General features: G+C 43.0%; 2 protein-coding genes and 1 non-coding gene across 7 annotated transcripts in view; 2 read left to right on the forward strand and 1 right to left on the reverse strand.

Annotated features, from left to right (window-relative positions):
* The window catches only part of cnot1 (CCR4-NOT transcription complex, subunit 1), a 23,442-nt gene extending 7,688 nt beyond the window's left edge, over positions 1 to 15,754 (forward strand). For 2 of the 5 annotated variants that reach the window (XM_018738912.1, XM_018738911.1), the window contains exons 14-49: positions 39 to 158; positions 346 to 468; positions 640 to 791; positions 908 to 1,058; positions 1,367 to 1,568; positions 1,740 to 1,880; positions 2,444 to 2,568; positions 2,802 to 3,088; positions 3,548 to 3,626; positions 4,125 to 4,385; positions 4,558 to 4,698; positions 4,806 to 4,985; positions 5,065 to 5,181; positions 5,652 to 5,762; positions 5,908 to 5,985; positions 6,205 to 6,382; positions 7,633 to 7,763; positions 8,227 to 8,523; positions 8,601 to 8,741; positions 8,829 to 8,933; positions 9,037 to 9,156; positions 9,377 to 9,571; positions 9,818 to 9,960; positions 10,327 to 10,435; positions 10,761 to 10,930; positions 11,182 to 11,413; positions 11,541 to 11,789; positions 11,986 to 12,149; positions 12,269 to 12,386; positions 12,508 to 12,609; positions 12,765 to 12,938; positions 13,156 to 13,305; positions 13,635 to 13,815; positions 13,954 to 14,086; positions 14,358 to 14,492; positions 14,811 to 15,754. In XM_018738912.1, coding sequence (XP_018594428.1) covers positions 39 to 158; positions 346 to 468; positions 640 to 791; positions 908 to 1,058; positions 1,367 to 1,568; positions 1,740 to 1,880; positions 2,444 to 2,568; positions 2,802 to 3,088; positions 3,548 to 3,626; positions 4,125 to 4,385; positions 4,558 to 4,698; positions 4,806 to 4,985; positions 5,065 to 5,181; positions 5,652 to 5,762; positions 5,908 to 5,985; positions 6,205 to 6,382; positions 7,633 to 7,763; positions 8,227 to 8,523; positions 8,601 to 8,741; positions 8,829 to 8,933; positions 9,037 to 9,156; positions 9,377 to 9,571; positions 9,818 to 9,960; positions 10,327 to 10,435; positions 10,761 to 10,930; positions 11,182 to 11,413; positions 11,541 to 11,789; positions 11,986 to 12,149; positions 12,269 to 12,386; positions 12,508 to 12,609; positions 12,765 to 12,938; positions 13,156 to 13,305; positions 13,635 to 13,815; positions 13,954 to 14,086; positions 14,358 to 14,492; positions 14,811 to 14,889 — 5,574 coding nt within the window. In that variant the 3' untranslated portion in view covers positions 14,890 to 15,754. The remainder of the gene's footprint in view (positions 1 to 38; positions 159 to 345; positions 469 to 639; positions 792 to 907; positions 1,059 to 1,366; positions 1,569 to 1,739; positions 1,881 to 2,443; positions 2,569 to 2,801; positions 3,089 to 3,547; positions 3,627 to 4,124; positions 4,386 to 4,557; positions 4,699 to 4,805; positions 4,986 to 5,064; positions 5,182 to 5,651; positions 5,763 to 5,907; positions 5,986 to 6,204; positions 6,383 to 7,632; positions 7,764 to 8,226; positions 8,524 to 8,600; positions 8,742 to 8,828; positions 8,934 to 9,036; positions 9,157 to 9,376; positions 9,572 to 9,817; positions 9,961 to 10,326; positions 10,436 to 10,760; positions 10,931 to 11,181; positions 11,414 to 11,540; positions 11,790 to 11,985; positions 12,150 to 12,268; positions 12,387 to 12,507; positions 12,610 to 12,764; positions 12,939 to 13,155; positions 13,306 to 13,634; positions 13,816 to 13,953; positions 14,087 to 14,357; positions 14,493 to 14,810) is intronic. The other 3 variants (XM_018738913.1, XM_018738914.1, XM_018738915.1) reach the window with 3 other exon arrangements.
* On the forward strand, positions 10,002 to 10,129 carry LOC114910992 (small nucleolar RNA SNORA35). Its single transcript, XR_003797839.1, has one exon. It is a non-coding gene; the product is annotated as a small nucleolar RNA SNORA35 (small nucleolar RNA).
* Positions 15,755 to 15,976: 222 nt separating the features above from the next.
* Positions 15,977 to 22,362, reverse strand: setd6 (SET domain containing 6, protein lysine methyltransferase). The gene is made up of 9 exons (XM_018738885.1): positions 22,243 to 22,362; positions 21,641 to 21,736; positions 20,976 to 21,120; positions 19,940 to 20,081; positions 19,456 to 19,650; positions 17,649 to 17,772; positions 17,155 to 17,335; positions 16,758 to 16,906; positions 15,977 to 16,424 (listed from the first exon to the last, which is right to left on the reverse strand). The coding sequence occupies exons 1-9, from the start codon at positions 22,267 to 22,269 to the stop codon at positions 16,101 to 16,103; spliced, it is 1,383 nt and encodes a 460-aa protein (XP_018594401.1). The 5' UTR covers positions 22,270 to 22,362; the 3' UTR covers positions 15,977 to 16,100.
* Positions 22,363 to 26,629: the final 4,267 nt, after the last annotated feature.

The raw sequence follows: 26,629 nt of genomic DNA on the forward strand, positions 1-26,629 counted from the left end.
ATTTAAGGTTTACGTGTGGATTTTTTTGCATGTTTCAGGGTCAGTCTCCCTCAATCCGGCAATTGATCATGCACTCAATGGCTGAATGGTACATGAGAGGGGAGCAGTATGACCAGGCCAAGCTCTCCCGTATCCTTGATGTGGCTCAGGACTTGAAGGTAAAACCAAGTGGTAATGTGACATGATGCATCATAGCCTGTGGTACCTGGACAGGTTGTTGCTTGTATCCAGTTTATGAGGCTTATCTTTTCTTGAGTTCTAAAGATTGGGTGAAGCTGTTGGCCTCTTTGTTCTTAACATGTTTGTCCAAAAAAAAAGTCTAACATTGTTTAAATTTTTTTGCAGTCTCTTTCGATGCTGCTAAATGGTACTCCATTTGCCTTTGTTATTGACCTTGCTGCACTTGCATCTCGCCGTGAATACCTCAAACTTGACAAATGGCTGACTGACAAAATCAGAGAGCATGGGGTAAGTTTGGTGCAGTTTAAAACCTGCATATAAAATATTTTATTGTATGTGGTATGTAAGTGCTGAAATTTAGAGGAAAACACAATGCTGTCAAAGTATGATCCCCAGAAAATTAACCAGAATGTGTTGGATTCAGAGTCTCTGTTCAGATGTTCTGCTTGTTTGTTTCAGGAACCCTTTATCCAGGCTTGTGTGACATTCTTGAAAAGGCGTTGTCCTTCCATTATGGGCAGCTTGGCACCTGAGAAGGACCAACCCAAGAGTGCTCAGCTTCCTCCTGAAACGCTTGCTACTATGTTGGCCTGTTTGCAGTCTTGCGCAGGGTATCCAAATATATGTTCTAGTTTAGCCATGTCTTGTAGTTGCTGGAAATTGAATTGCCTGAATTTGATTTTTGATGTGAAGTGTTAAAATTCTTTGAAATTTTTGCTACTTTTAGGAGTGTGTCTCAAGAGCTGTCTGAAACAATCCTAACCATGGTAGCCAACTGTAGCAATGTTATGAACAAAGCACGACAGCCACCGCCTGGCGTGATGCCAAAGGGACGTGCTCCAAGTACTAGTAGCCTGGACGCCATTTCCCCTGTTCAGGTATAATGTCTGTTTCTTTTGTCCATACTGCTGGTAAAAGGGTAGAATTCTGTGTTAACTGTTCAGTGTTTTTTCACAAAATATAAACAAACTAGGCAAAAATTGAATTGTCAGGTAGAAATAATAGGATACTTATTTGTAATTTCGGTACTTAATATGTATTGCATTCTATTTTCTTTGGTTTGTTTCTTGTGATAAAGTTGATGGATAATTCACTGACGGTGTATTGTCCATTTGGCATTTTATAGTATTTCCAGAAAATTTCTTGTTGCTGTATGCCTGACTCTGCTGACATGCTGTGTTGTCAGATGGACCCTTTGCCTGCCATGAGCTCTCTGAGCCTAGGGAGCTCTGGTGCCTCACACACACAGAGCATGCAAGGCTTCCCCACCCCCTTAGGCTCTGCTTTCAGCAACCCTCAGTCTCCTGCAAAGGCCTTTCCAGCTCTGTCCACCCCCAACCCTTCCACTCCATTTGGGGGCATTGGAAGCCTCTCTTCACAGCTCCCAGGTACAGCAGAAACCCTGAGTAAGGATAACTGCAAATGTGTGAAGCTGCTCTAGATGACACTGCATTTCTAAAATGTCTTGAGACACCTGATAGCACAGTGGCAGTGTCTAACATTTCTTTGTGGTGGTAATTTGTGAACAGGTTTACAGTATTATCTTGCTTCCTGTCCAGGTCCTCTAGGCACTGGTAGTCTGACTGGTATCGCTTCTGGGATTGGCATGCCAGCTGTCAGCAATGACCCATTTGGGACTAGAAAGATGAGCACACCAGGACTGAACCCCCCTACCTTTCAGCAGAGTAAGATGAAGGCCTGTAAGTGGTTGTGTTGTGACTGAGTGAGAGAAATCTACACTGTATTTCCTCTGCATCAGCATTAAGAACATTTTCAAAGTACTCAATTTATCTTTAAAGGTCCTACTTTGTTAACAAATGTTTGTCACAGTACATTATAAAGTGACAAAACACTTTGTAAAACAGTCACTGGTTCGAAGAGGAAATACAGGTCAGTCCCAAAATTTTGGATGGTAGAATTCTCAGGGCAACCAGTTTGTAAAAAAGCATCTTGACATCACTTTATCGAAGACATGATTTGGTTCACATTGCTATTTTGTGTGAGACTTAGAGGATGACTCTTTGTGTGTATGTGTGTTCCATGTTATACTTGCTTGACCTGTAAATTCAGATGGATGAATGTTTGTCTGCTTAATTTTTTTTTTAAAACTGTTGTCAGGTGTTTCCTTCCTGTCTCAATACCCCTCACATTTCCTTTCCAGATATTCTCCAGCTAAGTTGTAGTTTGCTGTACATGGTGATTTAAAAGTTGTAAGTCTACAAAAGGTGTGCCATCAGAGCTTTTCCTTCCCCCTCTTTCTCAGCTGACCTCTCTCAGGTATGGCCTGAGGCGAATCAGCACTTTAGCAAGGAGATTGATGATGAGGCCAACAGCTATTTCCAGCGAATTTACAACCACCCTCCACATCCAACCATGTCTGTTGATGAGGTGAGCAATTGGTCTGATGGTCTTGTACTACTGTGTTATGGTTATAGTCTCATTCAAGACAACCGTAATACTATTTAAACACACACACAATGTGTTAGGTTGCTCCAGTAATGGAGTTTTGGTGATATGCACAAGTTAGTCTTCAGAAAATTTAAAGTATTTGCTGACATCTATCAGTGCATGTGTTAACCCAGTATTTTTGGAAGTTATTAAACACACTGCTTTGTTTGCAGGTTTTGGAGATGTTGCAGAGATTCAAGGATTCTAACATCAAACGGGAACGTGAGGTTTTCAACTGCATGTTGAGGAACCTGTTTGAGGAATATCGCTTCTTTCCTCAGTACCCTGACAAGGAGTTGCACATCACCGCCTGTCTGTTTGGTGGCATTATCGAGAAAGGCCTGGTCACCTATATGGCCCTGGGCCTGGCCTTGCGCTATGTTCTTGAAGCCTTAAGAAAACCTTTTGGCTCCAAAATGTACTATTTTGGCATAGCCGCACTAGACAGATTTAAAAATAGGTATGTATGCTCATTTAAGCTGCCACCTCCACTTAAACATGATAGCGAATGGAAATATGTAGTACTGTAGTAATCAAGTCATCTATGTCTTTTGAAAGAATAGATAATGTTGCATCTTGCCCTTCCATGTTGAACTTTATTTCTGTATGTATGAATACTTTCTGGACTGACTGTGCACCATGTTTTACTATCATTCACTGCCTTTGAAATATGGTGTATTAGGTTAATGAGTACAAATTAGAACAAAAACATGTACTGTAGTTATAGTAATTCAAACTGGCACAAAAGTGGTGGCCTGGATGACTATCGCTAGTTCATTACGGGACTTGCTTGCAAATGCTGTCATTTATCGCACTTTTGACCTTATAATAATCGCTGAGAACTAAGGTTTTGGGGGGTCTTTTTTTTTTTTTTTTTTTTTTTTTTTTTTTTTTTTTTTTTTTTTTTAAATGTCTTTAGGCTGAAGGACTATCCACAGTATTGTCAACATTTGGCTTCAATTGCTCACTTTCTTCAGTTTCCTCATCATTTACAGGAGGTAAGCAGATTTCTTACATGAAGTTCAGCTTCATCTCAATTGCAATTTAATTTTCCTGACTGCTGTCTTAGTACATTTGGAGAGGTTCTGATGTCTGCTATTCTATGTTTTATTCTAAATTAGCATAACCTGTTGTGAAGAACTTTGAGCTTTGCCCTATTTGCCTTCAGTGGCAGACTTTGAGATTGAGTAACAGCATGATTTTTAACATGTTTGTATTAAATTTTTCCTGATTTACCATTTGGTCAGGAAAAATTTGAGGAAAAACTAAGTGCATGAATCTTAGTTTTACATTTCTTTTAAAAAGTGATTGTACAGAAGCTTGTAGGTGAATTTCAGAGAAACTTGTGAAAATTTAGCATACTTTGAAAAACACCATATGTAAAATTTACTTATTTAAACATTGTCACTTTTGAGTATGTAGCACAGGTTTTCTGTTAAATGGGGTACTGATCTTTAAGAGAAATTACTGACACTTCCTTTATCCTCCGTTTGCAGTATATTGAGTATGGCCAACAGTCACGAGACCCTCCTGTCAAGATGCAAGGAACCATTACCACACCAGGCAGCCTTGCTCTTGCTCAAGCCCAGGCTCAGTCACAGGTGCCCCCCAAAGCTTCCTTGCCTGGACAGGCTAGCACCATGGTAACTACATCTACCACAACCACTGTTGCTAAGACCACTACCATCACACGGCCCACTGCTATCAGCTTCAAGAAGGATGTGCCAGTGAGTATCGGTAACACCAGGGAAATCGGGGTATGTGTGTCTGTCTGTGATTTTCATATTTGCATGTGGTTGCTTAGCTTCTCCAAGTAATTTTAATGAAACTCTTTTTGCATGGTGAACATAGACTGAAAACAGAAAATTTGTACACATAGAAATACAGAAAATATGTAGAAGTGATATAATAAACATGATTCTTTTTCAGCCCTCTATAAACACAACCAATATTGACACACTGCTAGTGGCTACAGACCTAACAGAAAGAATTGTGGAACCCCCTGAAAATGTCCAAGAAAAAATTGCTTTCATATTTAACAACTTGTCACAGTCCAACATGGCCCAGAAGGTGAGCTTAGATTGATATTTCATTTGCATTGAAAAGGTTTTGTGTGTGTATTTTACTAAGAAATGCTGCTGCAGTAAACTGTTTTCAAGAACTTTATTATTTTTAAGGTTGAGGAGTTGAAGGAGACTGTGAAGGAGGAGTTTATGCCCTGGGTGTCTCAGTACCTTGTCATGAAGAGGGTCAGCATCGAGCCAAACTTCCATAGCCTCTACTCCAACTTCTTGGACACCTTGAAAAATCCTGAGTTCTCCAAAATGGTCCTTAATGAAACTTACAGAAACATTAAGGTGAGGATGTTGTTGTTTTGTAACAGTAATGCCACTTGAGATTAATTTGCTGTTTTCAACACTTCTCTTCCTTTGGCAGGTTTTATTGACTTCTGATAAGGCAGCAGCTAATTTCTCAGACAGATCTTTGTTGAAGAATTTGGGTCATTGGCTTGGCATGATCACTTTGGCCAAAAACAAACCAATCTTGTATACGGTGAGCTATAATTTGTCACAAATTTTGTCTGATCTTTTGGAACAGGATGCTAATAATGTTGTGACACAGTGTAGAGATTTTTTTTTTTTTTTTTTTTTTTTTTAAAATCTTCTTACTCTGTTCTGTAATTTTATTCTTTTTAAACTATTGTGCTTTGTTGGTTACTCTTTTTACATTTATTCATTTAGCAGATGCTTTTATCCAAAGTAACATACATCTCAGCAAAAATACAATTTGTGCATTACATTAAAAAAAGATACATGGCTGCGAGCATGTGACTCTTAAGCCTAGTTTACCTTCCACTTGATGCACCGATGTTCATCGCTCGAGTAGGTGCATAAAACGCAGGATAGATGAAAATAGATTTTTTTTTTTTTTTTTTTTTTTTTTTTTTTTTTTTTAAAAGAGTCTTTTTGCCAGGAAGAAGGACACTTTGACATGAGTGATTTCATCCATGTTTTTCTGGGCAGGATCTGGAATTAAAGTCATTGTTGTTGGAAGCTTATGTGAAGGGACAGCAGGAGTTACTCTATGTGGTCCCTTTTGTTGCCAAAGTCTTGGAATCCAGCCTCAGAAGCGTGGTAACATTTTTACAATACTTGAAATATTACATGTATTGAACACTTATGCAATGTATACATTTGATTCTGCTTGTGGAATCTGACCTAAAACTGTTGCAGTAATTGTAGTTAATGTTTGATTTTTATCCTTTGGACTCACTTGTAGATTTTTAGACCCCAGAATCCATGGACCATGGCCATCATGAATGTACTGGCAGAACTGCACCAAGAACATGATTTGAAGGTTGTTTCACTTGTTTGTAATCAAAATGCATTCTGTATTGTTGACAGGGGAAATTCTGTATTTATTACTGCTTTTGTCCTTGACATGTATTTAACATGAGTTCTGTACTAGAATCTTTTTTTTTTTTTCTTCCCCCCCAGAGTTGAAATTGTATTCTTCATTGGTTTTCATATTTGTGTACTAATTAACATTTGCTGTTACATGGTTCCCCCTTCACAGCTAAACTTGAAGTTTGAAATTGAAGTGCTGTGTAAGAACTTATCACTAGACATCAATGACCTTAAGCCTGGGAATCTGCTGAAAGACAAAGAAAAGCTGAAGAACTTGGAAGAGCAGCTGTCTGCACCAAAGAAAGAAGCCAAACCACCTGAAGAAATGCTGCCCATAGTTACAACAGGTTTTCACACTTTTTGTTTTTACAGAAATTTTGCATAGTGGAATAACCTGCTGAGGTGGTGATAGTGTATGAACTGAGATTTAATGTAAAGGCTTTCAGTTAACTCTCCTAATTTGTTCTCCAAAAGTGGCGCATTCGGCAGGAAATAACTGGGAACAAAATCTTTTACAACTGTCTTATGTTATAAAGTAAAACAATATGTAGTTCCTGGCTTCCCTTTGTATGCCTTAACACCTACGTAACCACTATAAAAACACCACTTAACTGAGTAAAAGGCACCTTTTAACCATGTAGACAGTAATTGTTAAATTTATTTTTATACAGCGCTCATCTCAGAAGAGATGCAGAATGCTAAACAATTGAAGTAATGGGAAAAACCGAATGACAACACTCAAAGCCAACTGGCAGTTATGCTTCATTACTATAAATTACCATTACAGAATAAGGGACTCATGCTGCACACATAAGACAAAGAATGCTTTGCTGCATCTTAGTTGATGCTCCAGCTTCACCATTATCACATCTAAGACTTATTACAACACCTCCAACACAAGATGCCTTTTTTTTTTTTTTTGCTATTTCCACAGTTTGTAAATTTTTAAAAGAAAGCAAGTCTTACTGAAGCCTCAGGCCTGAAATCTAAACTTGGTCTTTAACAATAAAATAACTGTAAGGAGCTAATATAAACAATAAATTTGAAATAGACACACATGCAGAAGTTATCACGGCGACACTGATTTCATACCTATTTGACTGAAGTTTATATCCCACTTCTTCCTGCCACCCTTTGCACAGATCTCAGATGGAGGGTGTTACAACACAAAATGCTTTTGGAAAATAGGTAGTAAAATCAATGGTGTGTAATATCTTTTTCTCTTAGGGTTTTTTTTAATAAAAATGTGAAGAAAGCCTGTACATGCATACTGATTTTATCCAGCTGAAACAAGCAGTCTGCTTAAGTAAATGACTAATTGGACTCACTCTATATTAAGATAATAGCAGCTCTTGAACACTATCCCATATGTGTTATGTGGTTTGGAGTAGGAAACATGGCCAGTCCTAAAGTTTTTATTCTTTGTAAGATGATTAAATGCTAATATTGATACGGAAAATTAAATGTTAATTGTGACTAAAAATATTTTCACTGTTTAGATGTTTATCTTGGATAGCTGAGCTATCCTGTTGATGACAGTAGCTTTTTTTTTTTTTTTTTTAACCAGCAAGAAACTTTTTTTTCTCTCCTTTTGAAGCTGCACCCTCCACTCCTGCTACAGCTACAACATGCACAGCCACAGGCCCCCCTGCTCCTCAGTTCAGTTACCATGATATCAATGTGTACTCCCTGGCGGGACTGGCTCCTCACATCAACATCAATGCCAATGTGAGTACCCCAGGCATCTCATCATGCATACCCATCTCAGTCACAGATTGTACAGATGTACAGAATGTTTTTGTTTTAGAACTAACGAATATAAACGCAAACTAATCAAGGTAGTCAATGACTTTCTGGATTTTAAAGATTGTGTTGCAACATAAAAGTTGCTTCTGCTTTTCTGTTTGGCTGTTTTGTCATCTTATTTATAGTTGCCTTGAATTGATAACTTCATCTGTTTCTACTTCTGTAGAGTTAATGCATTGTAAGCAGGTTACTGTTAACTTGTTTATCCAAAAAGAAAATGCCCTTGATTACTTTGAAGTTACATTTCCCCAATATATGTAATTAATGAAAAGATTTTAACCTCAAATGAGATTTCCTTTGTGTAAAGTGGTGGTAACATTTTACAGTGGTTATGCAAAGTATTTCATTCTCTATGGTTTTTTTTTTTTTTTAAACTTTTCTGCAGATCCCCCTGCTGCAGGCCCATCCCCAGCTCAAGCAGTGTGTGAGGCAGTCCATTGAGCGTGCAGTCCAGGAACTTGTGCACCCGGTGGTAGACCGGTCCATTAAAATTGCCATGACAACCTGTGAGCAGATTGTCAGGAAAGACTTTGCCCTGGACTCAGAGGAGTCACGCATGCGAGTGGCAGCTCACCACATGATGCGCAACCTGACAGCTGGCATGGCCATGATAACCTGCAGGGAGCCACTGCTTGTGAGCATTGCCAACAACTTGAAGAACAGCTTTGCTGCAGCCCTGCGGGTATGTTGCTTTTTTTGCCCTCTTGTTTGCCATGCTGTGGTCCTGTTCTCTAACTGCAGTGGATCTGGGTCTGCTAGGCTCCAACCCAACAACAGAGGGAGATGATGGATGATGCAGCTACTCGGATCGCACAGGACAACTGTGAGCTTGCCTGCTGTTTCATCCAGAAGACAGCTGTGGAAAAAGCAGGGCCAGAGATGGACAAGAGGCTCGCTACCGTGAGTTTATCCGCAAAATCGTATACTGTAGCAAGTCTGATATTGGCCTGATAAAATAACCACATGCTTCACGGTTCTATACGTTAGGAATTTGAGCTGAGGAAGCATGCTCGACAGGAGGGCCGTCGTTACTGTGACCCAGTGGTGTTGACATACCAGGCAGAGCGAATGCCAGAACAGATCCGACTGAAGGTGAGCTATGGGAGCGTCTCATAGGTGTTTGTGGTTTTTGTTGACCGCTGTATAGCATTGACTATATGACCTCCCCCCCCCTTCTCTGCTCTCTTTCCTCCAGGTTGGAGGTGTGGACCCTAAACAGCTGGCAGTTTATGAAGAATTTGCCCGCAATGTTCCTGGCTTCCTGCCCAGCAATGACCTGTCTCAGCCAACTGGCTTCCTTGCTCAGCCTATGAAGGTATCCATCACCTTGACATTGTGTGTGTGTGTGTGAGAAATATTTTTTTTTTTTTTTTTTTTTTTTTTTTGGCTGTTTTGTCGTCGTCCCCCCCATTTCCTTTTATCTACTGAACTGGAAGGTATTTTGTTGTTTGTAGAATATTTCTCTATCAGTAATTTGAATTAGCTGAGGGGTGTCTTGTTAAGAAGTCTGTCTACATTTTAATATGTTTTTCCAGCAGCCAGCATGGGCCACAGATGATGTGGCACAAATTTATGACAAGTGCATAGCAGATCTGGAGCAGCACCTGCATGCCATTCCCCCGGCACTGACGATGAACCCACAAGCTCAGGCTCTGCGCAGCTTGCTAGAGTCTGTGGTGCTGGCGAGGAACTCCCGAGATGGCATTGCTGCATTGGGGCTTCTGCAGAAGGTTAGAAAATGGCGTAAATAGAGAACATCAGAGGTCTTCCAATAAGTTGTTTAATTCAACATGATAGAAAAGACTGTTATAAATAACAGGCAGAGTGCTTGATGAATGAGGAGACCTTTGCCTTAGATCTTAACCAGTGTATGCTTGTCTGTCTAGTGTATCTGTTTCAATTCTCTACAGAGAAAATGAAAACTGAACAAATTTTGGGAAACATTTTAGTTCTCTTCTCTTGCCATCTGTCTTCAGGCTGTGGAGGGCCTGCTGGATGCCACCAGTGGTGCTGATGCAGACCTTCTGCTGCGCTATCGAGAGTGCCACTTGCTTGTACTCAAGGCTCTACAGGATGGGCGTGCTTATGGCCCCCAGTGGTGCAACAAGCAGGTTACCAGGTCAGTACTCCCAGCCCTTGGCTTGTTTTGGCATTCAGCTCTGGCACTATTACTTAAACCTCTAATGTTTTTTGAGACTGAAGAGGTTACGCTGTAGTGCAAAAGAAATTTTCACTTTCTACAGAGCACAGCATTGTGTGGCTGTTGCTCTTAAGAAGTTGACACAGTTTTCATTTGATTTATATGGTTGGCTATTTTGTCTTGGTTTTTCCTGATTCCCACATTATTCTTTTCTTCTATATATGTGTATAAATGCTCAAAGGTGTAAAATTCAGTATGAGTTTGGTTAGTAGAAGTCTTAATCTTTGGTTTGTGGTAGCTGAGGTTGAGGGTTTCATGACTAGCTGAGTGAATAACCTGTTACAGGTGCCTGATCGAGTGCAGAGATGAATACAAGTACAACGTTGAGGCTGTTGAGCTTCTCATCAGGAACCACCTGGTCAACATGCAGCAATATGACCTACACCTAGCTCAGGTATTGACTGCTGCATTGTTGTCTTGACGTATATGCTGACGTATTCCACAGACGTCATGGGTGACTTCTAGTTTTCTGGTCCCCCTCCCTCAGAGGTCTGTTCTTGCATGTTGTGTATTCCCACAGGGTTATAGTGTAGATGAAGTACCAAACTTCACATTTGTTAGTCTTTTTAGACTTGTGGGATAAATTGTTATAAAGTAATGTAACATTTCAAGGCAGAACAAATGTGTAATCTGTAAAAGGAAAAGGAATACTAGAACACATTGGACTTGGAGTTTTTAAACTGTGGATTAATGGTATCTCTCTCTCTCTCCATTCTCAGTCTATGGAAAATGGGCTGCACTACATGGCTGTGGCATTTGCTATGCAGCTGGTGAAGCTGCTGTTGGTGGATGAGCGCAGCGTGAGCCATATCACAGAGGCTGACCTCTTCCACACCATTGAGACACTCATGAGGACCAGCGCACACTCAAGGGCCAATGCCCCTGAGGGGTAGGTCCACACCTTAAGGCATATATGGAACAGATTATGCCAGAGCTGGCCTGGTTAAGACAGTGATCTGCTTCCTCACTGTTATCAGTAAATGTAATGCAAGTGAGGTTTTTTCCACTTTTAAAAACTGACAGTATATAAAACAAAATGAAAATGTGGATTTTGAACCAATTTGTGACTGTCAGATGACCACACATGGAGGTGAGTCTGTCATGCATTGTAAGTAAAATTCGGTGGTTGCTTGTCCCCAGGCTGCCTCAGCTGATGGAGGTGGTTCGCTCAAACTATGAGGCCATGATTGACCGTGCCCATGGAGGACCTAACTTCATGATGCACTCTGGGATCTCCCAGGCATCTGAGTATGATGACCCACCAGGCCTGCGAGAGAAGGCAGAGTACCTGCTGAGGGAATGGGTCAATCTCTACCACTCGGCTGCTGCTGGCCGTGACAGTACCAAGGCCTTTTCCGCTTTTGTGGGACAGGTAGTGCTATTCTATTGTCATAGAGATTAACGCCACCTCAAGCATATCCATTTCATTTACAGAGAGCCTTGCTGGGTAAAGCATGTTTGAGGTTTTCACATGAAACACTGAACTGTTTTGTCCCTAGATGCATCAGCAGGGCATCCTGAAGACAGACGACCTGATCACACGTTTTTTCCGGCTCTGCACGGAGATGTGTGTGGAGATCAGTTACCGTGCCCAGGCTGAACAGCAGCACAACCCAGCTGCCAGCGCTGCCATCATCCGTGCCAAGTGCTATCACAACCTGGATGCCTTTGTACGGCTTATTGCCTTGCTGGTTAAGCACTCTGGAGAAGCCACTAACACAGTCACCAAGATAAATCTTCTCAACAAGGTAAGCCCACACAGCTGTACCAGTACTTAAGTCTTTGAAGTGTATGTGACTTGTTGAAACTTGTGTAAAGATGTAAGATGGTTGTTTGCGTTAATCGCTCATATGTATATTCAAACTTGGATCAGATTTCAGTTCTTGTACACTTATTTTTTGAAGTCCAGTCTCTTCAGTCATTGCGTACCTTACGTTTCTGTAGGTTCTGGGCATAGTGGTGGGAGTCCTGATTCAGGACCATGATGTTCGTCAGACAGAGTTCCAGCAATTGCCTTACCACCGCATATTCATCATGCTTCTGTTGGAGCTCAATGCACCTGAGCATGTTTTGGAGACCATCAATTTCCAGACCCTTACTGCCTTCTGGTAAACTATGGTTTACGCACTTATTAGCATACTCTTACACTCAGAATAATGGAGTGGAAAATCTCTCCTGTTTCCTGTTTGCATTTCTTAAACTGAATTTTTTTTCCCCTAATTTTCAGCAACACTTTTCATATTCTGAGGCCTACAAAAGCTCCTGGGTTTGTTTATGCATGGTTGGAATTGATCTCACACCGCATATTCATCGCTAGGATGTTGGCTCATACCCCGCAACAGAAGGCAAGGCTGTGGCTCACATGCTTTTTTTTTTTTTTTTTTTTTTTCTTCTTTTTTTGTTGCACGTCATTTTCTGGCTTTTTCTTAATTTCAGTATGGTATCATTCTCTTTTGTGTGCATCAGGGTTGGCCAATGTATGCCCAGCTGTTGATTGACCTTTTCAAGTACCTAGCCCCCTTCTTGAGGAATGTTGAACTCAACAAACCTATGCAAATTCTCTACAAGGTACATGCTTTAATTTTTCAAATGTATAAATGTAGTCATTGAAAATATTTTCACTGTCTCCTTTCAGGTAAAATAAACTTCACACTTAATTTTCCTTTAAAGCTTATGTTGCTATTAATCTTCAGATAAACAGGAGTCCTGATATTTTTCTCTAGGGCACACTGCGTGTACTTCTGGTTCTCCTTCATGACTTCCCAGAATTCCTCTGTGATTACCACTATGGCTTCTGTGATGTAATCCCACCCAACTGCATTCAGCTCCGCAACCTGATCCTCAGTGCCTTTCCACGCAACATGAGGCTCCCTGACCCTTTCACCCCTAACCTGAAGGTAACACATTTTGAGATTTCATTTAGGATTCACAAAAAAATTTCCCCCGCATCAGTAAAATGGCCTCCTTTCAGATTTTTAGTTAGTTTGCATTTGTGAATTGAGACATTGAAATGGTTATTCTGCTGAACGGTTCATAATGTTTCCCTTGCATGATGTTGCCTTGCCTTTTTTTTTTTTTTTTTAAATTTAAAAAATCCTCTTGCTGCACTGAAAGGTGGATATGCTCAGTGAAATCAACATTGCTCCCCGCATTCTTACAAATTTCACTGGAGTCATGCCATCTCAGTTTAAGAAGGATCTGGACTCTTACCTGAAGACTCGTTCTCCTGTCACATTTTTGTCTGAGCTCCGCAGCAACCTACAGGTATGAAGTCACCATTTTTGGTCATCTTCAATACTTACATTTAAATTTATACATTTAACTGATGCTTTTCTCTAAAGCAGCTTACAGTGTTAAGCTACTTACAACTATTAACCCATTTATACAGCTGGGTAGTTTTACTGGAGGAATTTATGGTGAGTAACCTCAAGGATACTACAGCTGAAGGTGGGACTCAAACCTTCAACCTTGATATCCAAAGGCAGCAGCTCAAACCACTATGCTACCAGCTGTCCCTGGTTACTCACATCTAATTTTAGTGATAAACATTTTTTTGTCCAATTCCAGTATTCATACAAGTTTTTATATTTTAGGTATCAAATGAGCCAGGGAATCGTTACAATATTCAGCTGATCAATGCATTGGTGCTGTATGTGGGGACTCAAGCCATTGCTCACATCCACCATAAGGGTAGTACACCCTCCATGAGTACCATCACCCACTCAGCACACATGGACATCTTCCAGAACCTAGCTGTAGATCTGGACACTGAAGGTAAGCTGCAAGCAGTTAGCATTGTAACTGCTGATTTACTTTAAAAATTCTGACATTTGTTTCAACAGTATATTTTTGAAGTGGTCACCTAGGATGTTGGAAGCTGCCTAATGCAATTCATATTGTATTCATTTCCAGGTCGATACCTGTTTCTCAATGCTATTGCCAATCAGCTGCGTTACCCTAACAGCCACACCCACTACTTCAGTTGTACCATGCTGTATCTGTTTGCTGAAGCCAATACAGAAGCTATTCAGGAGCAAATTACAAGGTAACATTTATTCCAGTATTAATTTAAGGGACTAAATATGTTTAAATATCCACAATAACAATTCTACAGAATTGTTTTGACATATGTACAGTTCTTGCTAGAATTAATAGTGGTACATTATTATTGGCATGTTAAAAAATACTAGAATATTTTTAATGAATACAAATTTATTCTTAATTTGGCATATGGAGCAATGCTATATTAATGTCCTGCATGCTACCAAAGGAAAATGTGTAGAACAACCCCTCGCTGTCTCTCTGTTACTGTTTAGGGTCCTCCTGGAGCGTCTAATTGTAAACAGACCACATCCATGGGGTCTGCTTATCACTTTCATTGAGCTCATCAAGAATCCAGCCTTCAAGTTCTGGAACCATGATTTTGTGCACTGTGCACCAGAGATAGAGAAGTAATTGGTTTTGTTTACATTAACTGGGTGTTTTGTTTGAAGTAGTGGGGCTTGCTGTAGCGTTAATCTGATCTCATTTAACTTAAACATTAAGTTTAAAAAAAAAAAAATTGCATTAGTATTGCCAAGTTATGTAATGCTTGATTGTAGCTAAAAACCAGTTTAGAAATAAAGGGTTTGAGCCTCAGCTAGAATTAAGGTTTTTTTTTTCCAGATTGTAGTTTTGACTTAGTGCTGTCTAAAAATGAACAGGTGATGCAAAGTTTTTTTTTTTTTTTTTCTTTCCTCTTTTTCTCTCCTTCCTTCTTCTCCATATAGGCTTTTCCAGTCAGTGGCACAGTGCTGCATGGGGCAGAAACAAGCACAGCAGGTCATGGAGGGCACTGGTACCAGTTAGTTGTGTTGACTTCCACCAGGGTTCACCCCCGGCCTCAACACACCTTTCCCAGTGGACAACCCAGTGTACAAACCCCCCTTGCCCAACACACCCACGAGGACATCTCTGTAGCCCGAAGAGTACACCAGGATTAAGAGGATGTGTCTGGCAGTGTCATCTTGTGGATTTTTGTTTAACAAGAAAAGATTGGATCTGCTGTGAATATAATTGTGAAACTAATGTAAATAGGAGTGCAGTCTCTCAGAACTGGACTAAGATGGTGAAGCTGAGACGTCAGACACATTCAGTGTAAGAAAGGCAGCTGCTGACGCACAGCTCCGGGGTTTTGTTTAGGTGGCCCCACCCCATCTTGTGCAAGGGGATGCCTTTGTCCCCCCTTGTTTCCCCTCCCTCTCCAGTCAAGATGTTTTCATAAGATTGTGTTATGGCTTCATATAAGTTCATCCTGATTTTGTGTTATGGGGAAGAAATGTAATTAACTGGGGTGGGGAGTGGAGTATGAGAGAGACTGCAGTTCACTCTATTCCTGTAATGAAGGGTTTGTTCCAGACTTGGTGAGGTGACAGGGTGGCGAAGGCCTGTAAAACTGAAACTGGAGTGTGGTTTCTCCCTGATGCTTGTAATTTTGTGGAAAACAAATTTCAGATTAGTTATATGCATTTTAAGTTTGTATAAAGATCCAGAATTACAAAATGACAACAAATAAGGACCAATGCAGATAATTTTGTAAGGTTTTTGAATGTTTTGTAAATGTATTGGTCCATGTGTTGTATTTTGTAGTACTTTAGTTTTGCCTTTAGTTCTTGCCACTTATTTCCTGTATGTATGCATATTGTAGTTAATGCATTAAATGTCTTGAGCTGCACATGGATTTCAGTTCATGATTTAAATCTCATTGGGCTTACTAAAGTCAAGTTAGGGCAGCATTTTGCTTTGCAATTCTATCTGCATACATTGAGGCCACTTTGAGTTAACTAGGTATGAAATTTTCCAAATAATTGGAACTGAATCCATTTTTACACTTCTGAACACAACACTTTAGGAAAACTAGTCAGCTGTGCTTTTCAGTTCTATACAAACCCTCAGATGAGGAAGGCAGCACAGTTTATTTTGTACATAGTACAATACTTTGCTTGCAACATTTAGGCTATAGAAAAAGCAGTTGGATACAATGGACCACTAGTGACATGCCATTTACGTGAACCACAGGTTCAGCCTCGTGTCATTTCCAACAACTGGTGCAGGATCATCTTCTGGCCATAGCATACATGCAGGGCATTCTTCTCCCTGCTTCCCAGCAGGCTATAGGCACTCTGCTTTTCCAGCAGGGCACTGTCAACCGCCAGGCTCCCGCTGTAGGAGTCCAGTGTAAAGCAGGTAGCGCTATGGAGCACCTGCCTCCAGGCTGCAGGCAATTTAGGGATGCCCTTATTGGAGAGGGCCAGTCCTATCTTCTCCTCCTCATTCTCCTCCACCTCCTCCCAGCCTTCGTTCTCCTTAAATTCCGCAAACGCCTCAGCAGGCATACACAAGATCTGTGGACAGAGGTCTTGTTTATAAATGACTGCTGCCTGGAGGGGAGGGGAATGGTGGCACTGCACTCATCTCCCTTAGTGCAACCCACACCAGTAGCGTGCTGGTGCCCTTGTCCAAGCAAATTATGTGTGTGTATGTACACACAAGGGCTAAAGGAGGGGCGAACATTTATACAAGTGATTTTCACTAGAGCAACTTATGGTAAATATTGGTCAAGGGTACTATAGCAGAAGGTGAGATTTAAAGCTGCAATCTCCCTGTCATACAGTTAAGCCATTTTAAGATGTTCAGCTTTATTAGTGGCTCTGTCAGGGAAAGGCAGGTAAACATACCTTGAGCGTGGTGTAAAGCTCTGTGTCCGTCAGAGATCCTGTCCAACCAAAGATGAACGCACCCTTCTCGCCAACCATCTCCATCTCAGTCAGGAGGCTCCACTTCTCCAGCAGCAGATGCTGCTGCTGCTGCTCCTCACTGCACATCACTATGAGCCGCAAAAACAGCCAGTGAAGTCATCAACATCTGGACACATTTCTACACGTTGCAAAGCAGTTACCCATTCACAGAACAGCAGATGCCATAACGGTTCAAGGTTGCATGTCTGAATCCCACCTTCTGCTGTAGTTCGATCGTGGTATTCGCCCTAAACTGTCCAGCTGTATAAATGCATAAATCAGGGTAAGCTAAGAATTCCTGAAGTAGGTCCATTAATTCATGCAACATCCTGCTCACCTTGCACAGCTGCTTTGTAAATACTGGACATCTGTATGTCGGCGGTGTCATTGCTGTTGTTGGGATATGGCTCAGTAAAACCGTACATGTGCAGTAGCTGCCAGTTGGCCATCTGTCCATACGTATTGAAGATCTCCTCCCCGGCCGCGATGTGCCGCACGGACACCATTTTCAACAGGTCCTGAAGGAGCAGCACAGTCAGCTCCACTCATCATCACAACTACTGTAACTAAAGCCTGTTTCAACTCAGTCAATTTGACAAGGATAACAGAAGTCTGTTTGTCTTAACTGCCTGTCCTCCAGGCTCATTTTAATTAACAGGTCAATCGTAGACAGGTTTGTCACTGAGACACAGTTTCCCTGAATGTGTTTTCTCTTTCAGCCTGGAGATAATTCTTTTCAAAGATGAATATTATTTTTCCGGAGGTCAGTTTGCCACCAGCTAGACAGCGAAACAATGCCGCATATCTTGCTGAATATAAAAATGATCTTACGGGTGTGTATTCCAAGTTAGCGTTGTGGTTCGACACGTGATTCAGCATGTCTGCCACAGGGACCATCATGGGAGGGTTGGGATCACATTCGTCATCCTCTTCATCATCCAGGGGTTCCTGGAAACTGCAAAAACAGGCAAGTTTTGCCATAATCGGCCGCATTCGACAGCAACACCTTTACCATAAACAGGCTAAACGGACATATTAACATTATCTGTACTTCTATGTAATGTGACAAAGTCAGCATCAGTCTGTTTTGAATCGTGCTAATCAATTTCCAAAATATTTAATACTGCATGAATCCAGTTATTTTCTTCCACTGCTTAGTCAAAGGTTTTAGCCAAAGCAACTTATTTTACAATTGTACAGGTCCATATGTAAGAAGAGGCCCTACTTGGGCTTGACCAAAACCCTTTGGATTACAAAGCTGCATCGTAAGCCGCTACACTGCCCGCTGCCCGATTCATATAAATAATTCACATTTTAGAAGCACTTATTTATATTTTGAACTCCTTTCTGTGTGCAATGTTTTTCCTTGAAAGAAAACGTGTAGCAGTTTGCCGCAGAAAAAACAATCATAACCCCGAGTGCAAGCCACAGGCGGCAGTCCCGCCTGTCCAGGTGGTGCGCAGAAACCACGCAAATGTCAGAGATCCATGAGGCAGAATAAAGGCTGAGATTCCGAGACGCCATCTCAGCTGAGCCCCGGCGGCAAAGGGCCAGAAAAGAGCGTCTCCACGAAAAAGCAGCAACCCCAGCGATCCTGTGTGGTATTCGTTTTTATTTTTAATCTTGCTCGTTCTCGTTTCCTATACAACTACACCATATTGTTTACACAGATCATATCCATTACATAAACGTTACTTAACGGCTTCTACCTTAATATTCTTTATGTATTCTATTACACTTTCACTTTGCTAAGTTCCAAGGTGTTCCAGAAACTAGGGGCCGTGAGGTACGAAAGGGGGTCGCAGCTGTGCATTTAGGTTGGTTCAGCAGTGAAAGGGTACAGAAGAGTGGTGTGACTGGGGACTCTGGACGTGTGTGAGCAGAGAAGTAGAACATCTGGAAAGATGAAGAAATGCACTAAAACCCTGCCTCGGTGTCTCCAAAGAACCAGGATAATCATCACATAAGGGAGTTCTAATGATGAGCGGACCGCTGTGGACTCACCCCTTCACGGTACAGCATCGCTCATCATAATGTCACTATTACAGTGTTTGTTCATCGGTTTGCACTTGAACTTTCTAAAGGAGGCGCTTTTCTATTTCATTATAAAGTCATCCCTCGAAATACGGAAGAGTTGCAAAAATTCGACTTTACAAAGTTTCATTTAATACACCTACTTTGCCTTACAAGGCATTTCTTGGTGACCAAATTTGGATTTTTGCGTCCCTCCTGACAGCTGAGCAGCAAACATTTGCATTTATTTGTTTAGCAGATGATTTTCTCCAAACCAACACACAACGATTATTAACTAGTATTTAGCTAACCCCACATGGGGAGACATTGGGGGTTAGGGTTATACATATATTCTGTGTATATTGTTTTGTTTTTATACACGGTTTCTCTTTATAAGAAATTACAATATATTTCACAAACAAGATCAGTATTATATGTTCAATTACTTTTGTGTAGGTAAAATCAAAAATACATTAAATTTAGCCTAATAGTGAAAGTCTCCTTGGATAAAAGCATATGCCGAATACAATTTAATAATAATTTAAAAATTAAAGTATAACTTTTAAATATTTAAACAGAATTTTTGCAGGCTTCTTAAGACCCGTGATGACCTGACCCCTCTCACCTGTAAGCCATGACGAAAGCCACCAAGCTCTTGTAGAGCTCCAGGGTGTGCTTCTCAGGGCACCACAGGTCAGGGTGCGAGCGCATGAAGGGCAGGACGATGCTGCTGTACTCTTTCTCGATGTTGCTGAGGTCAGTATCCACTGCCTCTGGAACCCCGGTGCCTTGGAGCAGGCTGTCCCTCTCATCCTTCGACCTATCCCAAGGCAGCACCATAGTCAAAACAGCAGCAAAGAAGAAATGTCAGAATGCTGCCACTTCCAGTTTCTTACCTGTAAATGTAAAAACAGCATTCCGGTTAAACTTGTGCAATGTCTGCAGATATTACTATAAACCTGCTGTATTATGCAGTCAGTATCACTTGCTCATGAAGAGTGAGAAAAGGATGTTCAGAATCCGTACTGGGTTTACGGTTTAAGATGACAATGATCTCGAGTTGGATTACAATCTGGGCTGAGTCAGTCTGATGACTATGTCATGCCTACCAGAACATGGGATGGTCCAGGAGCTTGAAGTCAGGCCAGAGGGACAAGTAGGGTCTCCAGTGGGACTCGGGAGAAGTGTATTCCCACATGAGAGCCAACAACAGCGGTACCCATCCGGACTTGCTCTCCAGGGAGCCATTACCTTTGGCAAAGAGAGCAAGAAGAGGTCAAAAGGTGAGATGGATGGAAATGTGGACAATCACATTCGTCTAGGTTAAACCAGGAGGTACACGCCACCCTTGGTCATACTACCATCATTAATTATTTACATTTATATGTATTTATTTAGTAGACGCTTTTCTCCAAAGCAATTTCCAATGAACTCTATGCAGTGTTAATCCTCCCACACACCTTATTCACCAAGGTGACTCACACTGCTAGATACACTACTCACAGTGGGTCACTCATCCATACACCAGTGGAACACACTCTCTCTGTCACTCACAGACTATTGGTGATCCTGAAGAGCATGTCTTTGGACTGTGGGAGGAAACCAGAGCACCCAGACACAGGGAGAACATGCAAACTCAACACAGACTGAGTGGGGTTCGAACCCACATCCTCCCGCACCCCCCAGGTGCCGTGAGACAGCAACGCTACTGACTGTGCCACCACATTTCATTAAGCAATCATTTGAATTTTTTTCCATTTCATGAATTAATCATTTGCCAAGGGGATGAGCAGTCCTGTTGCGCTATGCATTACCCAGGTGAGCAACAACCCAGACCACAGCAGTCAAACTGTCTGTCTTAAATCTTCTCTGCTGACTGTATACTAGTGATGATTTCACACGGTGTCACCTCAGATTAACTGTCCGATTGGTAGAATCAGCAGAAATATTTTGAAGGCCATCAACTGTTTTAAAGGTATAAATGAATGCAGCTTGAAAGTCCAACCTGGATTTCATACACTGACTGGCGTTACTGAAGAAAAAAACTGCAACGGACATCTTTCGCCTCCGTCAGTCCACTTGCGACCCGGACGGTCCGGCTTGTGAAGTGTTGCAAGGGCCCATCTACCCGAGGGCTTCTCTCACCTTCCCGCAGCACGTCTTTCACTCTGGTTGTGTCCTGAGACAGAAGGGCCGTCCTAGGAATGCAGAAGAGGGTTTCTCCCTCTTCGATGTCATCCTTGGCTAGCATGCCACGTTCCGCCACAGTGCCTTCTTTGCTCAGGTAGACCTGGAACAAGGAGCAGTGTCAGACGCCAGACGCAGGTGAGAATGCAGGCGAACACGCCCAGCCATGACACAACGGTCGTATTTATTTAGTCGACACATTCCTCCCAGGCGACCTGCAATCACAGGTCTGTATGGCAAGCTACTAACAGGGACAGCGTTATACCACACAGCTGGGTTATTTCGGCAGGAGCAATTCAGAAGGGAGGGCGGTGGCACAGTGGCTTGGACCGGGTCCTACTCTCCGGTCGGCCTGGGGTTCGAGTCCCGCTTGGGGGGTGCCTTGCAACGGACCGGCATCCCGTCATGGGTGTCCCCCCTCCCCCCGCAGCCCCTTGTCTTGCGTTGCCAGGCTAGGCTCCGGCTCCCCGCGACCCCGCATAGGACAAGTGGTTTCAGATAATTCAGAGTGGGACAGCAATTCAACAAGGTGGGGCCTTTCAATAGCCCGCTGCCCCACGACACACTTCAACAGTAGGTAGCGCCCTCCCCTCCTGCGCTTTCACATCGTCTTCGTGTCCCACCTTTCCACTCAGGGTCACACCCACTGTCTGGCACCAGCGCAGAAAGTCCTTTAGGGGCGACTCTGCAGGGTCACCTAAGGTCAGGCTGTCCTCTCTCTAGGGCACACAGGGAGATGATGGGTCTTTTTAATCATTAATGCAAACACAGAGGCATAATATCTGCTCTCAAATCCTGATTTAGTGCCCCATTCCAATGCCAACAGTCGTTTAATAGGACTGTGTGTGAAGTGGAGGTGAACAATTGTGGGGGTAAACAGAAATAATACACACATCTGTGGACAGACAAAGAAATGTCAAATGAGGCTGGTGCTGGAAGAGCTAGTTACCGATCTAACTTAGTAGTCTGCCCTTCTAGCACAAAAATAATACATACATGATCATGATGATGATCTGCAAGGCTATCATTTACTTACAATCTAAGTGCTCAGTCATAAATTATTTTCATCATCCTGAACTCAACTCAAGAAGAAGTGAGTCCGATCGCGCTTTCAGCCTTTCTTAACGCAGACATGATAAAAATAAGGTAAATGACAAGTCAGTGTGAGACGAAAAGTGATTTGACCTTACAACACAAAGAAGAAAAAAAAAAAAAATGTCGGAACCTTCAGTCTTTTTGCATCGGTTGCCATATTTCCGAGGCGGACTTCAGATAAATACTGTCATTACGTCGCCGCTGAATTACCAACAAGCTAAGCTCCCGGAACGCTGAAGCGGCGCACGTTTTCAGACCACGTGATTTCCACTGAAGGCCGGGCGAACGTCGCATGTGGATGACGTCTGCCGTTAGCGGAAACTAGTTCATTCGTCATCTGTTGGTTGGTTGGTTGGTTGGATGGATGGATGGACGTATTATGACTTCTCTTAATTTAAATGTTCGAGTGTGATTGACATCGATAGGAGTAGAGACAAGCAGTACTATTTGATTAATATTTTTATTTCACTTGCTAAATTTCATATTCATAAAGCAGATTTTAAATGTCCCTTTGTTGTGTTTCATGGTGACGTCAAGCAGTATATCAATATTATCTTGACCTCCAGCAACTGTAACTATAAAGCCTGAAGACTGCTGAATTGTGTATTCCAGGTTTCTTGTATGTTCTGTGCTTTAATTTCCCTAGCATTTTTCTTGTCTTTTGATCCGTGTGTTTTGTTTGTGTAATATTTCTAATTCACTTAACCCATTCTAATATTTCTTCATATCCCCAATGTCAACATATGTTATTTTTTTCCCAAAATCCCAAATGATGAAATGAGTTCCCCCGATGCTTCAGAACTTCATTATATATTGCTGTTCAAACTGAAAACCCACCTCTTCATGTCACACCTATATTTACACATTACTCTTTTCTCCAAAACAACTTGCAAAATTAAGCTACTTAAAATGATATAGGCCTACCAGTTGACCCAGGTGGGTCCTTTTTGCTGTTTCAGTTCAAGATAACTACCATAGACACTGCAGCAGCAGAGGGGAATTGAACCTGCATCATTAGAGTGCAAGGTGGCAGCTTTAATTGCTATGCTACCTGTCTGTTAGAAAACAGACTAACTTTTTAGCCAGGTCAAAATTTACTTTTTATGCTGAGGTTAGGCTAACTCAGTGGTGTATTTTATGATGTTCTCTTATGTCTTATGGGCTTAATTTGTAATAGTTGGAGATATTATACATTTTTTTCATTTAGATCTTCTCCAAAGCAACTTTTAGTGTTAAGCTACTTAACTTATTATTTTATACGAGTTATTTATAGAACTTTGTCATTTTTACTGGAGCAATTTAGAGTGATTACCTTGATCAAGGGTATTGCATCCAATTCAAAATATTGTGTACAATCTCAAGACAATTTAGGGTCACTCTTCTTGACTGGCTGGGTGCAGTCTCCCAAGGGAACAATGTCATTTGGTACCCCAGCAGGCACCGGAACGACAACAACCTGTAGGAAGTGTGGGCTAGAGCATTGTGGGCATATTCTACCCAGGGCAAGAACCGGGCTCATTGCCGCTGTTTTTGTGCACGATAAGATCTTAAATAGTGGGCAATGTCTTGCTGGAGGTGTTCAGCCTGACCATTAGCCTGCAGGTGGTACCCTGAGGTTAAACTCACGTGAACCCCAAGTTGGTCCCAGAAAGTCCGCCAGAGCCTTGAAGTGAACTGGGGCCTTCGGTTTCAGACGATGTCTTCGGGCAAGCTAAACTGTTGGAACACCTCACAGAACAGGAGCTCAGTGGTCTCCAACGTGGTTGGGAGCTTGGGAAGAAGGATCAGGTGACACACCTTTGAGAACTTGTTGACCAACGTAAGGACTGTGGTCTTACCGTCCAAGACCAGGAGGTCCACTAAGAAGTCAATCACCATGTGTGATCACGGGCGAGAGGGGATCAGCAGTGGTTCCAGATGTCCTGCAGGTTTCAGTGTGGGGGTCCAGACCTGGGCACATGTGGTATAGTCCTCCACGTGCTCTCAAACATCGTTAGGCATGGACAGCCACCAGAAACATCCCTGCAAGAGAGAGAGAGAGAGAGTCCTCCAGATTCTGGGGTGGCCGTGAGGAGGGATAGTAATGTGCCCATTGCAGCAAGGTGGATGGCATTCGGGTAGGCACATACTACTTCCCCTCTGGTATCTGTGGCGTAGCAGCCTCAGATGCCTGGGCCGCCTGCAGGTCCTGGAAGAACTGCCATCGGATGGAAGCAACCACGCACCCCTTGGGGAGAATCAGCTCCGGAATCCCCGGAGTGGGTTCAGCATCATGTAAACGGGACAGGGGATCCACTTTGGTATTCTTGGATCCCAGTCTATAAGACACCGTGAACTGGAACCTAGAAAAGAACAAGGCCCAGTGAACATGTTGGGAGTTGAGCCTGCGAGCCGTCTCCAGGTATTCTAAATTCCGGTGGTTGGTCAGGACTAAGAAAGGGTGGATGGCACCCTCGAGCCAGTGCCTCACTAGCGCTAATTTTATGGCCAGGAATTCTTGGTTCCCGATGTCATAGTTGCACTCAGCAGGGGTCAATTTCTGTGAGAAATAGGCACAGGAGTACAGCTTTGGTGGGTCCCCTTAACGCTGTGACAGGACTGCACCCACTCCAACCAGCAAGGCATCAACGTCAACCACGAACAGTAGGGAGGGGTCGGGGTGCCGGAGAACCGGAGCGGACGTGAACCGTGCCTTCAGGTCCTGGAACGCTCTCTCAGCTGCGTCTGTCCATGAGAATGGTGGGCCCTTGGTAGCCATGAGCGCCGTGAGAGGGGCTGCAAGAGAACTAAAACTGTGGATGAATCGATGATAAAAATTTGTGAATCCCAGAAACCGTTGGAGCACCTTCATCGTGGTGAGTCAGGGTCATTGGGTCACTGCCCTTACTTTCTGGGGGTCCATTGCAACCCTTCTTGGCTGAGAATGTACCCCAGGAAGGATCCTTGGCGTTGGTGAAACAGGCATTTCTTCCTCTTCATGTACAGGCATTTGTGAAGAAGTCGGCTCAGTACTGCTCGCACCTGTCTGATGTGTTCCTCTTGGGTCCTGGAGAAGACCAGGATGTCATCCGGGTAGATGAGCACACACCGATCGATGAGGTCGCTGAGGACGTGATTCACAAAAGCCTGAAACACCGAAGGAACGTTTGACAGACCAAAAGGCATCACCCGGTATTCATAATGAGCCATGGTGGTACTAAACGCGATCTTCCATTCATCTCCTGCACGGATCTGGATGCGGTTGTATGCACTGCGCAGATCTAGCTTGGTGAACTATGTTGCCTTGTGGATTCACTCAAGGGCGGCAGTTATCAGTGGCAAGGGATGTAGGTAACAGACCGTGATGCCATTGAGCCCCTGATAATTGATGAAGGGGCGTAGGCCCCTGTCCTCCTTACCTATAAAGAAGAATCCAGCTGATGCAGGTGATGTAAATGGACGAATGATCCCTGAGGCCAGAGTCTTATTGATGTAGTCCTGCGTCACCTTCTTTTCGGGCAAGGACAGGGGGTACACCCTACCTCTGGGGGGCGTAATTCCTGGCACGAGGTCAATTGCACAATCCCACAGCCAATGAGGATGGAGCTCGGGGGCCTTTACCTTACTGAATACTTCCCGCAGGTCTTCATATTCTATGGGGATCTTGACCGGGGGGCCCCTGCCACCCCTTCCATTGATGTGGCCCTGCAAGATAGCTGTAAGCAGGAACATGCACACTGATCGCCCCACAACATCAGCACCCCTGTACTCCATCTAAACACAGGGTTGTACCAAACCACCCAGGGGAACCCCAGGATGACAGGGGAGTCAGAAGCCTGAATAAGGAAAAATACCAGGTCCTCCTGTTGACAGGCCACGACTCGGACTCAGAGAACTGAGGTACAGGAGTCCATGAGCCCAGACCCCAGGGACTGTCCGTTCAGGGTGCTCACCCGTAACTTGATGTCGCACATTTGTCTTGGGAAGCCGTGCACCTGTGCATACTTGAGGTCCATAAAACAACCAGCTGCCCCTGAGTCGACCAACACGTGGATGTTCACGTGATTCCCTGCCAGGTTATATGGATGGGCACAGTGAGCTGTCAAGGGCGAGACAATGAACCCACTTTAGTTTCCTGAGGGGCAGAACTTAGCAGACGGTTTGGAAGTGGCCAGGAGCGCTGCAGGAAGGCATAACTGGCCCTAAAAGCACCACCAGCTGTCCTCTGGGTCTAGCCCTCCATGCCTTAGCCTCAAGGGTTCCAGGTCTTCCTCTCAAGGGGCTCGCACGCAGCTAAGATTGTCTATGGCAACTGCTGTCTCCACAAAGCAGTCCAACGTACACTCCTCTCCCCCGTAAACAAGCTCCTTCTGAAGTCAGGGTTGGAGCCCGTTCCTGAAACAGGCCAGGAGGGTGGTGTCTTTCCACCTGCTTTGTTCCGCGAGCGTCTGGAGCTCTAAGGCATACTCGGCCACGGTCACTTGTCGTAGGTGTAGCGGGGCTATCACTAGTGACGTAAGAGACAAGTGGGTACAAGA

This window comes from Scleropages formosus, chromosome 7 (genome assembly GCF_900964775.1).
Source record: "Scleropages formosus chromosome 7, fSclFor1.1, whole genome shotgun sequence".
NCBI lineage: Eukaryota > Metazoa > Chordata > Actinopteri > Osteoglossiformes > Osteoglossidae > Scleropages > Scleropages formosus.

What these genes read in the sequence shown, in the direction of transcription:
- setd6 (XM_018738885.1), bottom strand. Translation starts at nt 22,269, where the DNA reads ATGGCAACCGATGCAAAAAGACTGAAG. An exon ending in GTGTGACCCTGAGTGGAAAG is followed by an intron (nt 21,121 to 21,640) that starts GTGGGACACGAA and finishes TCCTTGTTCCAG; the next exon opens with GTCTACCTGAGCAAAGAAGG. An exon ending in GAAAGACGTGCTGCGGGAAG is followed by an intron (nt 20,082 to 20,975) that starts GTGAGAGAAGCC and finishes TCTTTGCCAAAG; the next exon opens with GTAATGGCTCCCTGGAGAGC.